This window comes from Rhamphochromis sp. 'chilingali' (assembly GCF_963969265.1).
Source record: "Rhamphochromis sp. 'chilingali' genome assembly, chromosome: 2".
In the NCBI taxonomy this organism is placed as follows: Eukaryota; Metazoa; Chordata; class Actinopteri; order Cichliformes; family Cichlidae; genus Rhamphochromis; species Rhamphochromis sp. 'chilingali'.
Genome location: NC_137930.1, coordinates 10,496,549 through 10,509,438, shown reverse-complemented (window position 1 = coordinate 10,509,438; position 12,890 = coordinate 10,496,549). Strand labels below are relative to the sequence as shown.

General features: G+C 41.7%; 1 protein-coding gene across 1 annotated transcript; it reads right to left on the bottom strand.

The window, feature by feature from the left end:
• Window positions 1-3,354: 3,354 nt before the first annotated feature.
• On the bottom strand, window positions 3,355-12,610 carry lcat (lecithin-cholesterol acyltransferase). The gene is made up of 7 exons (XM_080863437.1): window positions 11,208-12,610; window positions 7,654-7,810; window positions 7,316-7,431; window positions 7,016-7,111; window positions 4,763-4,987; window positions 4,492-4,687; window positions 3,355-4,192 (listed from the first exon to the last, which is right to left on the bottom strand). Exons 1-7 carry the CDS (start codon window positions 11,356-11,358, stop codon window positions 3,811-3,813), a joined length of 1,323 nt encoding a protein of 440 aa, XP_080719563.1. The 5' UTR covers window positions 11,359-12,610; the 3' UTR covers window positions 3,355-3,810.
• Window positions 12,611-12,890: the final 280 nt, after the last annotated feature.

Sequence of the window (12,890 nt, the reverse complement as noted above, 5' to 3'; positions counted from 1 at the left end):
CGGGGTGTCCTGTGGGAGGTGTTGCGGGAATATGGGGTGTCTGGCCCATTGCTACGGGCCATTCGATCCCTATACAACCGTTGCAAGAGCTTGGTTCGCATTGCCGGCAATAAGTCGGACTCGTTCCCGGTGGGTGATGGGCTCCGCCAGGGCTGCCCTTTGTCTCCGGTTCTGTTCATAATTTTTATGGACAGGATTTCTAGGCGCAGCCAAGTGGCGGAGGGCTTTCGCTTTGGTGGCCTCAGAATCTCATCTCTGATTTTTGCAGATGATGTGGTTCTGTTGGCTTCATCGGGTGAGGGCCTCCAGCTCGCACTGGAACGGTTCGCAGCCGAGTGTGAAGCAGCGGGAATGAGGATCAGCACCTCCAAATCTGAGGCCATGGTTCTCAGCCGGAAAAGGGTGGAGTGCCCACTCCGGGTCGGGGATGAGTTCCTGCCCCAAGTGGAGGAGTTCAAGTATCTCGGGGTCTTGTTCGCGAGTGATGGGAGAAGGGAGCCGGAGATCGACAGACGGATTGGGGCTGCAGCTGCAGTAATGCGGACGCTGCACCGGTCCGTCGTGGTGAAGAGGGAGCTGAGTGTAAAAGCGAAGCTCTCAATTTACCGGTCGATCTACGTCCCTACCCTCACCTATGGCCACGAGCTGTGGGTAGTGACCGAAAGAACGAGATCGCGGATACAAGCGGCAGAAATGAGCTTCCTCCGAAGGGTGGCTGGCCTCTCCCTTAGAGATAGGGTGAGAAGTTCGGCCATCTGGGAGGGGCTCAGAGTAGAGCAGCTGCTGCTCCACATCGAAAGGAGCCAGCTGAGGTGGTTCGGGCATCTGACAAGGATGCCCCCTGGGCGCCTCCTGGGTGAGGTGTTCCAGGCATGTCCCAGCGGGAGGAGGCCCTGGGGCAGACCCAGGACACGCTGGAGAGATTATATCTCTCGGCTGGCCTGGGAACGCCTTGGTATTCCCCCGGATAAGCTGGAGGAGGTGGCTGGGGAGAGGGAGGTCTGGGCCTCTTTGCTTAGGCTGCTGCCCCCGCGACCCTGCCCCGGACAAAGCGGATGAAGATGGATGGATGGATGGATGGATGGATGGATATATTAATTGTACCGTTTGGATGATTATTTACCTTAAACTATACGCTACCAAAAAGTGTCCCCTCTTTCTATCCATATAATCCATATAATCCATCCTCTCTTTTCTACCATAATGTGTTTTATTTAGCAAATACATAAAAAAAAACTTACTCATGAAAATAAAGATCTTTCTCCTTAACAAGTCAGTCCAACTCCAACCTCTTAGATCACGTGGTTGTACCTGTCAGTTATTCAAATTAGCTGAGGTTTTGAAAGCCTATGTTTTATGTTTTATGCCACAATAAGTGGCGCTGTTGTTTCTCTCGTCTTCCATGTGTAGAGCTTCCAACTATTGGCCCATTCAAACTTAATTGGCATACATCTATTAGCTGATCTGGGCGTAGTAAGCCAATTACAAAAGGGCAGCTCCCTGGCCAGCTGAGGCTGCTTCTGACTCTCTGTGACTTAGTAGATTTTGTGTGTGAATAGAATGGTTGTGTTAGGAGGTTGGACAGGTAAGCTTGGGGGTACCCTGTAGATATGTAACAGAGGAACAGTTATTAGAAACACTAGGGTGTGCGGTTGATACCTCTCTTGTGAAGATATGCGTAGCTTATTTGAGAGTTTAAAAATGTGTTAGGTAGGATGTAGAATTATTGTAGAGACACTGACACTGCCCTGGATGCAATAAAGGCCTGAGTGTGTAATGAATTTAGGAGTAGATTTCTAGGAGGCCCTTCCCCATTTTGAACTGTGAAAGTAAGGCAAAGAGAAGTTAATGTTGAGTGGAAATTCCCCAGGGGAGACCTGGGTGGGGTCTACCAGTTACCAGTGTTTGTAATATGTTAACTCTGTTTTCTCTGTTGTGTAGAGGAATTTGGTGTCGCTTAGGTGAGGAAAATTACTCTTACTCTTGCACGTCTTCCCTTCTAGGAGATGCATGCTTAAATGAATGAATAAAGATGAATAAAGGTTTTGTGAAAATGACTACTGAGTTCCGGTGCCGTCTCTGGATGCCCGAGGAATAAAAAGAACCGGGGTGAAACTGATTTCTTAACACTTGAATGGTTTTGACTGACCCCTTGTGTAGATGGGCCTTTTTGTTTGAGCATTGGTTGACTTGACCTTTAGAGAAGCTGTAGGCACTATTAATTTCTTTGATTTGCCTCAACCACCTGGTCCTCCTCCCCCACATTTTTCTTTTGTTAACTCTATTATTTTTAACACATAATAAATGGCAAATAAACACTGCATGACTTTTACACCTGCCCATATGTCAAGCTGGAGTTTGTGACACAAACATTCCACACAAGTGGAGTCTTTGTCACAAGTGTCCTCGCCCTGATACATTCTACTTTTAATTATTGTAGGAACCACAAGTAAAGTAAACCAGCAGTCTGAGAGTAAACTACTCTGAAGTAATATGATAATGTGGGGTCTTGAGTAAAGTAATAAGTGCAGTATACAGTATAAACTGTTTTTTTTAAAACAAACAAACAAGCAAACAAACAAACAAAAAGAGCATGTGAAACATGTGACAAGACAAATCAATGTCCCTCTGCAGGGAAAAACAGTGTGATGCTGGCATCAAGTTATTTAGAGTTCCTTTGAAATCTTTTTTTAACTCTAAACTATTATTTTACAGATTCAGTGTGACATCAGTGTAAAATATCCGCCAGCATAGGAAGCTTTTATTTGTCCTGCATGTACATAATTGTTGCACAATGACTCCTGAAAAAAAAGAATAATAATATATATGTCTATGAATCTTAGCTTTGTCTAAAGATTAGCATTATGTGTTCCTTACAGTTTAAAATTCTGCAGTTAACATAAAGGAAATTAAATTATATTGACCACAATTATCCAGATTATTTCTTAAAACACTTGATTGCAGGACAGACTTTATTTTGAAAGAGGAGTCGCGAACTCTTCTTTCAGTCATGAACGCGCCGTGGCTCCTGCTCCTCTGCGCTCTCTTGAGGATGGGAAGGCACTTTCTGACGGGGGCAACTATTTTGGCACTACACCTGGCTGTAACGCAACTTCAGCGAGTCAAGAGTCCACAGCAGCAGATGCTGTCGAACAACAGATGAGATAAAGGCTTGACTTTTGTACTGGAACCAAACAAGTGACCCACACAGGTGGACTTTTGTGACCTTAAATGCTGTAATTTTAAGGTGAACCATTCAGACGGCTGTTTACACAACAGCACTTCAAAAAATATTCATGATCATTGCTCATAACTTATCAAAAACAAAGTTTCTGAGGGAATAATCCAATAATCTCACACAACAAAATGTCTCATATTTATTGGGTCTTTATGCATGAAAATAATAAAATGATAATGATGATGTAACAGGAGGACACAGATGAAAACAAGAAAACTAAAACCATCATAAAAATTTCTTACTACATTTTTAATTACTGTGATTATTATATTTCCATAATTGCCACCAAGTTTCAGACGTAAGGTAACTAAACACATGACCTCAGTTTAGTAATAATCAGGTCAGGGTTAAAACCCACATTGTTGAGTCAGCAGCGTTTAGTTAAGATAAAGTGGTCAGGACTATTTGCTGGGGGGGGGGGGGGGGTCAGTGATAGATTCTCCCCAAGTCCAGATTGGTTTTGAGCTGTTGTACCTGCTTGAGATAAGAGACGGTACTGGTATTTGTTTTAAGCTTGATGTTTGATCTGGCTCAAAAGTCACCTATGTGAGACTCTAGCACTGTAAATGGCTTCAAACTCCTGAACGCCTGTATTCAGTGTCAGTTCTGACATCAACCTCTGTGGGTGTGTCCGATTTGCCCTCCAGGATGTCCTGGATTTGGTTGAGCACCTTTTCGTGAAACACCATATCCAGATGGAACAGCCCTCTGAACTCTGTGATATGGACGGGCTTCTCCTGCTTCCCCACCCAGCGTTTGCATAAACTCATGCTGAACGTGTCCACCGTGCCGTCTCCATCGGCATAAACAAAGTCCACTGGGTCCCCGTTGGGAAAGACCTCGTCGTAGATGTTTGTTACGGCAGTTGGAAGGCCCATGCCATACATACACCATACCTCGACGCCAGGAGGGTGGAGATCACTAGTGAGGTTCTTGGTGTCCTCCAACATATACCTGGAGCCAACAAGAGGGCATGATCATTGTTTGCTATTAGAAAAAATACACCAAAAAGAGAAGTATTTGATCTATATGCTAAAAAGGTATAGTTCAAGAAAAAGCAAGATGCTACCATTTAGATAGAAATAGAAGTAGAAGACAAAGAGCCCAGAAATTTCACACTTTCTGCTCTCAAAGGAGAGGTAAAGCAGTAAATACAGATGACCACTGGTACTATACAATTTCTGGTCTGCTTTTTTAACTTTTGGCAATCAAGACTTTCTAAAACCAACCAAACCAACCAAACTGTTTCTTACCAGCCTTCCTCATTATCAATGTCTTTGAAAAACCGTTGGTAGTCCTTTGTAGTGTAGTTAAAGTTCGGCGTGGAGATGAATACGTGGTCACTTGGCCAGATGCCCTCTACAGGAAGCATCCACGCATTGGTGGTTACCATCCTCTGCTCCTCCCGAATCTTTAGGTTCGAAATCATCGAGAGGCCATCATTTACTCCTGTAAAGAGTTTCAGGTTCACACCGCTTTCTAGCCCCTCCATCTGTATTCTGTTCTGTGCGTTCTTATCATTACCTGAAGCCAGGACCCTGAGTACTTTTACTGCACCCCCCCATGGCGCTCCTAGAGAAATGAAGCCTCTGATGTATTTGTCCTTCCAGGCTTGAGGCTGCTGGTTGAGGAAGTAGAGGACATAGTGGCATCCCATGCTGTGTCCCACCAGGTAGACAGGCTCCTGATACTGGTTGTACATCTCCTCAACCAGGTTTTGCAGCTTTGCTAAGTACTCTGCATTCTCATCTGTGGGGGGACGAAGGGAAATAAAAACGTTACAGGCTCACAGCAAGAACCTTAAGAGGTGCACATCAAACGTCATTATGTAGTGTAATTAAAATTTGGTTGCATCTGGTCAAAATAACTTGAGAACCTGCTGCCACAATCAGGACATGCAACACCAAATGTACTCACAGTCAGTGTGTGAATAAAAACTAGTGAGTTTGTTTTAGAGTTTTGGTGTCCTAAAAGAAAATCCACTCCTCTCTCTAGGGTTAGCTCTAAGAACCAGCTGGTAAATAAAAATCACGTGGTCCTTAGCAGGTATTAAAATGAGGTAACTGCAACCTCAGATGAAAAGCAACCTGTGATATGCTACACTGTGTCAATATATATTTTTAAAAAGCTAAACCAACATGCAGAAGCAGTGTGTGAAAAACAAAATACACTCCTTTTACTTCCAGTGGAATTAATAGGATAAGTAGCAGCCAGGCGCTGCTAATCAGAGCATTTGATTATTGAGATTTTGGCAGTTTGATGGTCTGCAGCATTCAGATATGTGTTAACACAATGACAAATGGCCTGTATTTATATAGCGCTTTACTAGTCCCCAAGGACCCCAAAGCGCTTTACATATCCAGTCATCCACCCATTCACACACTGGTGATGGCAAGCTACATTGTAGCCACAGCCACCCTGGGGCGCACTGACAGAGGCGAGGCTGCCGGACACTGGCGCCACCGGGCCCTCTGACCACCACCAGTAGGCAACGGGTGAAGTGTCTTGCCCAAGGACGCAACGACTGAGACTGCCCAAGCTGGGGCTCGAACCGGCAACCTTCCGATTACAAGGCGAACTGCCAACTCTTAAGCCACGATCGCCCATAAGGAGGAAATATATCAGCAATAATCAATAAGGCCATTCCCATACAGTCTGAAGTCCATCATTGTACAGTGAGAAGACGAAAACATTCATGATATCTACATACCAGCAAATTTACCCCAGGAGCTACATCTCAGACTCTACAGGTCTCAGTCAGCATGTTAAAAAAAGGCTGTTCAAGTTTGGCTTGATTGCCAACAGAAAGCCTCTTCTTAGGTTTGCAAAGTTGCATCTGAGCAAAGACCTCAGGAACAATGTCCTTTAGAAAAATAAGACCAAAGTGGACATATGGACCATAATGCACAGCATCACATGTAGCATAAACCAAATACAACATATCAGCACAAATCCCTCATATTAAATGTTTTCAACTGAATCCAGTGGTAGTGGAGAGGTGATGATTTGGACTTGTTTTGCAGCCATAGCACCTGGGTACCTTTCAGTAGTTGGGTCAACCATGAACTCTATATATAGAAGTATTCTAGAGTCAAATGTGAAACCATTTGTCTGACTTCAACCTGATTAAAATGTGGCAGGACATCAAAAACAATTGCCCAAAAACTTCAAGAAGAGTTGTTATAATGTGAAGAATGCGCCAAACTTCCTCTACAGCAATGTAAGAATCTAACAAAGTCACACAGAAAACAAATACTTGAAGTTATATTTGCTACACGCTACCAAATTATGGGGTGTACAATACTGTAGCATCAGCATATATTAGTATTCTCGACCGACAACTTTATCGCTTGGTTCAATCCTGCTTCTCCCACCGACATAACAAACTCACCTTTCCAGCACTAAAGTCAGCAACTTGCAGAAGAACATAGTGAAGTATATAGTTGTTAAAGTGGCTAGTGAAGACTTTTCTTCTCAGAAGTTGGGAGACATTAAAAGTCAAAGTAATTACCACAATTATCTGTACTATACTAGGAAGCACATCTGAAAATTGCTCCTATTGTATTAAAAAAAGTAACATGACTTTAATACATGATTAAATAAAAGCATAAGTTAATGTTCTTTAGTAATGTAGATTTTTATCATTGGCATAATTAGTAAAAAAAAGAAAAAACAGCAGAAGCTGAGCTGCTCAGGAAACTTCTTTTGTATACTCGTAAGCAAACACATGCAAAGCACCGTGCTTTCTCTCTTAACATAAAAATAATACAGACTTACTAGGAGCTACTCTCCAATCATACGGTGCTCCGCGGACGGTCTCGTTTCGGATGTAGCCCACGTTGACCAGATGTTCCACCATGGTGTAAAAGTAACCTTCAGAGAACAGTAGCAGACTCGGTCAGTTTAAGAGTCCAAATCTAGTATGGAAATAAAGCACTGGGCTACATGTTCCTTTATATTTTTGCCTTCATGACCATTAAACATTTCTCTGTTACTCAGTGTAGAAATACATTAAAAGATGTCAGAAACTAGTCCCCCAAATTTACCAGTTTACCAACACAGATGTATTTTTCTCACCAGCCAGTCTGTTATAGTCAAGATATTCAATGGAATAGGTCTGCCCAAATCCAGGCACTCGCACCTGCACCCCGGGTGAGTTGGATGACCGCCGAGTTGTCCTGTTGTAAGCGAGTCTGCAGGACGCACAAATGTGGAAACACATGGCTAAGTTTTCAAATTCTGCAAAACATGTATTCAGTGATGAAAAACCTGACTAAAGATAAACAAAACTGACAAGCGTAAGCATAACATAAAAGTCTGTTCCTCAGCTGTCACCTACAGTAAGGCAAAGTTGTAGATCAAAGGTGTTGTTAAACTGCTTAAACGTGGATGTGAGAGCAGACAGCAGGTCTCACCTGATGTTATCGATCCAGCAGTCCACACCTATGGGTATGAACATGTTGAGGTCGATCCACAGTGGGAACCATTTCTCAGTTTTCTTGTAGCACAGCCAGTGGACCAGCGACGGCTTGTCTATTTTGGCTTCCAGACGGTTCCCCAGGTTCCCCGGTACTGAGCAGGAGGGCACATGCAAACACAACAGTGTGTCAAATGTTAATTGTACTGCAGGAAAAAGTGGGACCAATACACAGCACTGCAAACTGCTGCCGAAGTTCAGCAAACTTCCAATTCAATTCAATTCAATTCAATTTTATTTATATAGTGCCAAATCACAACAACAGCCGTCTCAAGGCACTTTGTGAGATAAGGTAGACCCTACAATAATACATACAGAGAAAAATCCAACAATCAAATGGCCCCCTATGAGCAAGCACTTTGGCGACAGTGGGAAGGAAAAACTCCCTTTTAACAGGAAGAAACCTCTGGCAGAACCAGGCTCAGGGAGGGGCGGAGCCATCTGCTGTGACCGGTTGGGGTGAGGGAAGGAAAACAGGATTAAGACATGCTGTGGAAGAGAGACAGAGATTAATAACAGGTATGATTCAATGCAGAGAGGTCTATTAACAACCATGCAACAAAGAACTGATGAACTGATGGACTTCCCAGACAGCTGTCATAAATCAATGATCCTAATCATATTTTTTTTTACAGATTGCGTGTCATCAGAAGGAATCAGAAGCTCTCTGACTTCTTCAGTTTCATATTGTATGAAATATGAAACATGAAACTGAGGAATCATTTAAATGAACTGAAAGAAATCAAAGAGATTATTCATTAATTAAAGCTGTGATAAGAGTTTGCAAAGTGACTTTTTGCATGATGAAGAGTCACCAGCTCAGAGAGCTGGGAACCACTGCTATAGATCACTGGTCATAGGAAATAAAAATAAAAACTATACTTTTCAGAAAAGATCATCAGAATTTTTTGACATTTGGAAGATGCTTCTGGAGCTATTAAAGACTGGGGAGGTTGAGATTAAAGACTGGGAACGTTGAGATTAAAGACTGGGAACATTGAGGAACTGGAGAGAGACTGAATTAAAATCTGCAACTAAATTTGGGAATGTATACAGTATACACTATCCTGTACTTTTTTTTGTATTTTATTTTTCAATTTTGTTAAATTTCATATATATAGAATTCAGTCAGAATTCAAAACAACAGGTCAAAATAAAATTAAAATTAAAACTAATTAGAAAATACAAAGCTATAATAACCCCTACCTACACTCTGTCTTATTGTGTTTTTCTGTTTCTCCTTGATATCCTGTCAATATTCTGTCTCCTGTTTTGCAATTAAAAAATGTGCACAGCTGCTTTGCTCTGGAGGATCCTGAGACCAGATGTTGATAAGCTAATTTCCTGCCACATTAAAGAGTTATATAATTTAAGTTGGAAATAAAAACCACACTACAATTTAGAAAACAAAACAAAAACAAACAGTGGAATCCAATTTATCTAATGTTGTTATATTAATGATCTCATTTTCACTTTAAGAAGGAAACGTCTGCGGTTGGGAAGGTCTGAGATTTATTCTTTGGTTGCTCTCAGACCTTTAAACATCACCAGGGCTGCAGCTGAAAATGATAAAAACTAAAACTATCTTTTGCTTATCTAAATATGAGTAATAACAATTATAATACATCTGTTCTTTTATGACTTAATGAAAGAGCACTTATAGCACAAACACACACTTTAGGTGTTTTCAGTGCTGTAATTTACTGTCTGATTCCTTTCATGTTGCAGTCGCTCACATCACTGCTTTTATGTGGTTAACCTCTTATAATAACATAGTTTTACCTGAATCAGTTGCTCTGCTCCCAGATATCGCCCCTTTCATGCGAACACACTCGTGCTTCGATAGATAAATCCTGGGTTAACTTATCAAGCTCATAATCACCTTTGATCGACGGCTTAGCCTGATTGCTAATGCTGAAACCAGAGAAAGAAAGGTGACCTGGTAATGTTGAACTTGCTTCAAAGTACAGGGCCCATGCCAGGATGCTCCCTCCACCATGCCTTAGAGTTGTGATGATGTGTTGCCTTTATTCCTTCAGACTTAGCATCTTTGCACACAAGACGACTGCTAAATAGGTGATGTGAAACATCGAGGTGGCATTTTGCAAACTTTAAAATTTCAGCAACGCTTTTTTTTGTTTGTTTGTTTTTGTTTTTCATTTTGAGTGGTTGCTTCCTTTCTTTGTCCTTCCATAACCACCATTCTTTTTCAGTGTTAAAGATATATTTCAGGAAGTTGCAGAGATTTCTGCAGGTGTTTCATGTTGACTCTTTGGTACTTCTACTCTCGCTGAACACTTTTAAGGTCTTGTCAAAGCTGTCGGTTGACACCTACCAGTCTTTCTTGAAACGAGCCGACAGTAATCTGCCTTTTTTTATAGGTAAGGACATTTCTACACCCATCTCTTCCACTTATTTCACTTACTTTTTTCACAAAATCATATTGAAGTCATGGGTAAAACTGTTAGTGCTGTTTAGTCACATTTTTTTTTGAGTTTAAATAAATGTCAGTCGATTGGTTCACTTAAAGCAATCAATGTAGAACTCAAAGCATTTTCTTTATCTCCTTTTAGTCAAAATCTCCTCATTTTGTTTGCCTGTCCTTTACTTGGAGCTCCTGTGCAGTAGACTGCACAAATCCCTGACTGGACGATGACTTTTTGACTGCTAACTGTGAATCACAAGCAGCAGAAAGAGGGAAATGGTACAGTGTAAGCCTAAAAGGGATAACATCATCTAATTTCTAATAGCACAAAACCTACCAAAACACTTTATCCCGGGGTGGGTGATTTACGATGATTACCTTGATGTGGTCACATGTTTTCTTTTAGCCTTAATTTACCCAGAATTCAGCAAATAATGTGTATTTGACATAGCAGACAGTTTTGTGAAATGCAAATATTTGGATCTGTTTCTGAATTTGCGAAACTGACCCCTGACCCACAGGAGAAGCTGCATGATTTACCGTTACCCAGCTACACTATTTGCACCGCGTACACAGCAGTTCTTCTGCGATCTGGTCAGTCCAGTGTTTAAACATCATCATATCAAAGACAATAAAAATACCACTTCTTCAAATTCTGAGGCGAAAATGTCTCTCTCTGGATGTTTGAGATTTCATAAAAAGGCAAGCTGAACTTTAAAAGAAATTTCTTGAGATAGAGAGGACGATTTATTTTAAATTATATGTAGGAAAAGAACAGGTTTAATAGTCTTTCAGTTTGAGCGTGGAGGTTTATCCAAAGCACAGTCACTAAATTGTGTCCCTAAAGCTTTCCTGATGAGAAAACACTGATATTGCCTGCAGGGTCAAATGTACAGAGTGCTGTGTGTGACCTAAAAACACCCCCACCCCCCGACTGTACTGGACCTTCGTGCTACATGTTTCCGCATAGATGTCCAGCTAAATCAACAATAAATCTCGGGTATATATCACAGCAGTATATTTTAATCTTCCATACATATTAACAAACAGACAGACCCTGTACTTACCGATAATAAGTGGAGGAGTGCTGTTGCTGGGTACTTTAGGTTTGGCTGGGGGAGGAAAGACAACGTTGACGATCCAGAAACCTGAGGAGTGATGAAGCCCCAGCAGAAATGCAAGCAGCAGCACTAAGCTCAAGTGTCCTGCGGATCCCATCTTTTCCTTCGGGCAGCTGTGGCGCTCTGGACGGAGCTCAGTCTGTGCGCTGCAGCTGGAGGCGGAGGCAGAGGCGGGCCAGCCGGGAAGAAAACACGCGAGGTCACACCAGAGGAAACCCTGTGTTTACCATCTCTGAAGTAAAAGTGCATCCACACGTCCTGGGCTGCTGAGTGCTGCGGGAACCACGTTTAATTCTCTCAAGGTCTGCGCCAAGAGTGTCTGGTCAGAGTGGCATGCAGGAGCAAATAAAACGTGTACGGTACGGGTACACCGCCCTATCGATCCCTCCTACGTGTGTTTATTTACGCCTCAGAAGGCAAATGATTGACAAAGACTATTTTTTAATGAAAATGTTCTGATTTTTTTTTCAAGCAAGCAAAGCCAAATGTGATGTGTGCAACGTGAAGCTGAAGTGAACGTATCCCACTTCTCTTCACAGACCAGCTTTGAATGTATGCACAGAGAGATTTCCAAAAAGACTTTAATATAAAAATGATCATCTGCCCCCAAAAGGTTATTCCTGATGTTTTACATTTTTTAAATGTTCAATATCCTTATTTATTTTGGGTAATTATCTTATAGTCTACAGGATTTAAGAAGGAGTTATTTTTAAAATAATGAAATGACTTATTCTCAATTTCTGCTACCCTCTTGGCCAGATTTCTCTTTAAAAAAAACAACAACACACTTTTACTGTCAACGAGCCGTTTAACCTGGATAAATACATCATAAGTCGTTCTGAGCCAGAAAGAACGTTTTAGTCTTAAGGTAGATCCCCAATCAGTTTTTTTTTTTGGCAAAGTGACTTTTATATAACCCCAATGTATCTAGGTGTAAAGTCCCAATGACGCGAAAAATGTCATTTTTGACAGAATTTGTAACAAATATGACATCACAGTCCACAGGACTGTCATTTCAGTCATTTCAGAGTGTTTTATATTGTAAAGTAAAGACCCTACAATACTAGAAAAAACCCTCTAACAATCAAACAACCCCCTATGAATAAGTATTTGGCAACAGTAGAGAGGAAAAAACTCCCTTTGAATAGGAAAAAACCACTGGCACAACTAGTCTCAGCAAGGGGCAGCCACCTGCAGTGAGTGGTTGGGGGGTGAGGGGAAAGAGAAGAGAATTGCTGTTAAGTATAAATACTAATGAAATGACAAGAAATTAGATTTAGACAATGCTATTCAAGGAGCTTTATCTTATATATATCTTATACAATAGGGGTGGGCAACTCCAAGGCCTCAAGGGCCGGTGTCCTGCAGGTTTTAGATATCACCCTGGGTCAACACACCTGAATTAATGAGTAGTTCATTACCAGGCCTCTGGAGAACTTCAAGACATGTTGAGGGGGTAATTTAGCCATTTGAATCAACTGTGTTGGATCAAGGACACATCTAAAACCTGCAGGACACCAGCCGTTGAAGCCTGGAATTGCGAATCCCTATTATAAAAGCCTTATCTTTTATATCGTAAATACTAGTGGCATTTGGAAGAGGGCGCTAAAATGACAAACTACTACTTTT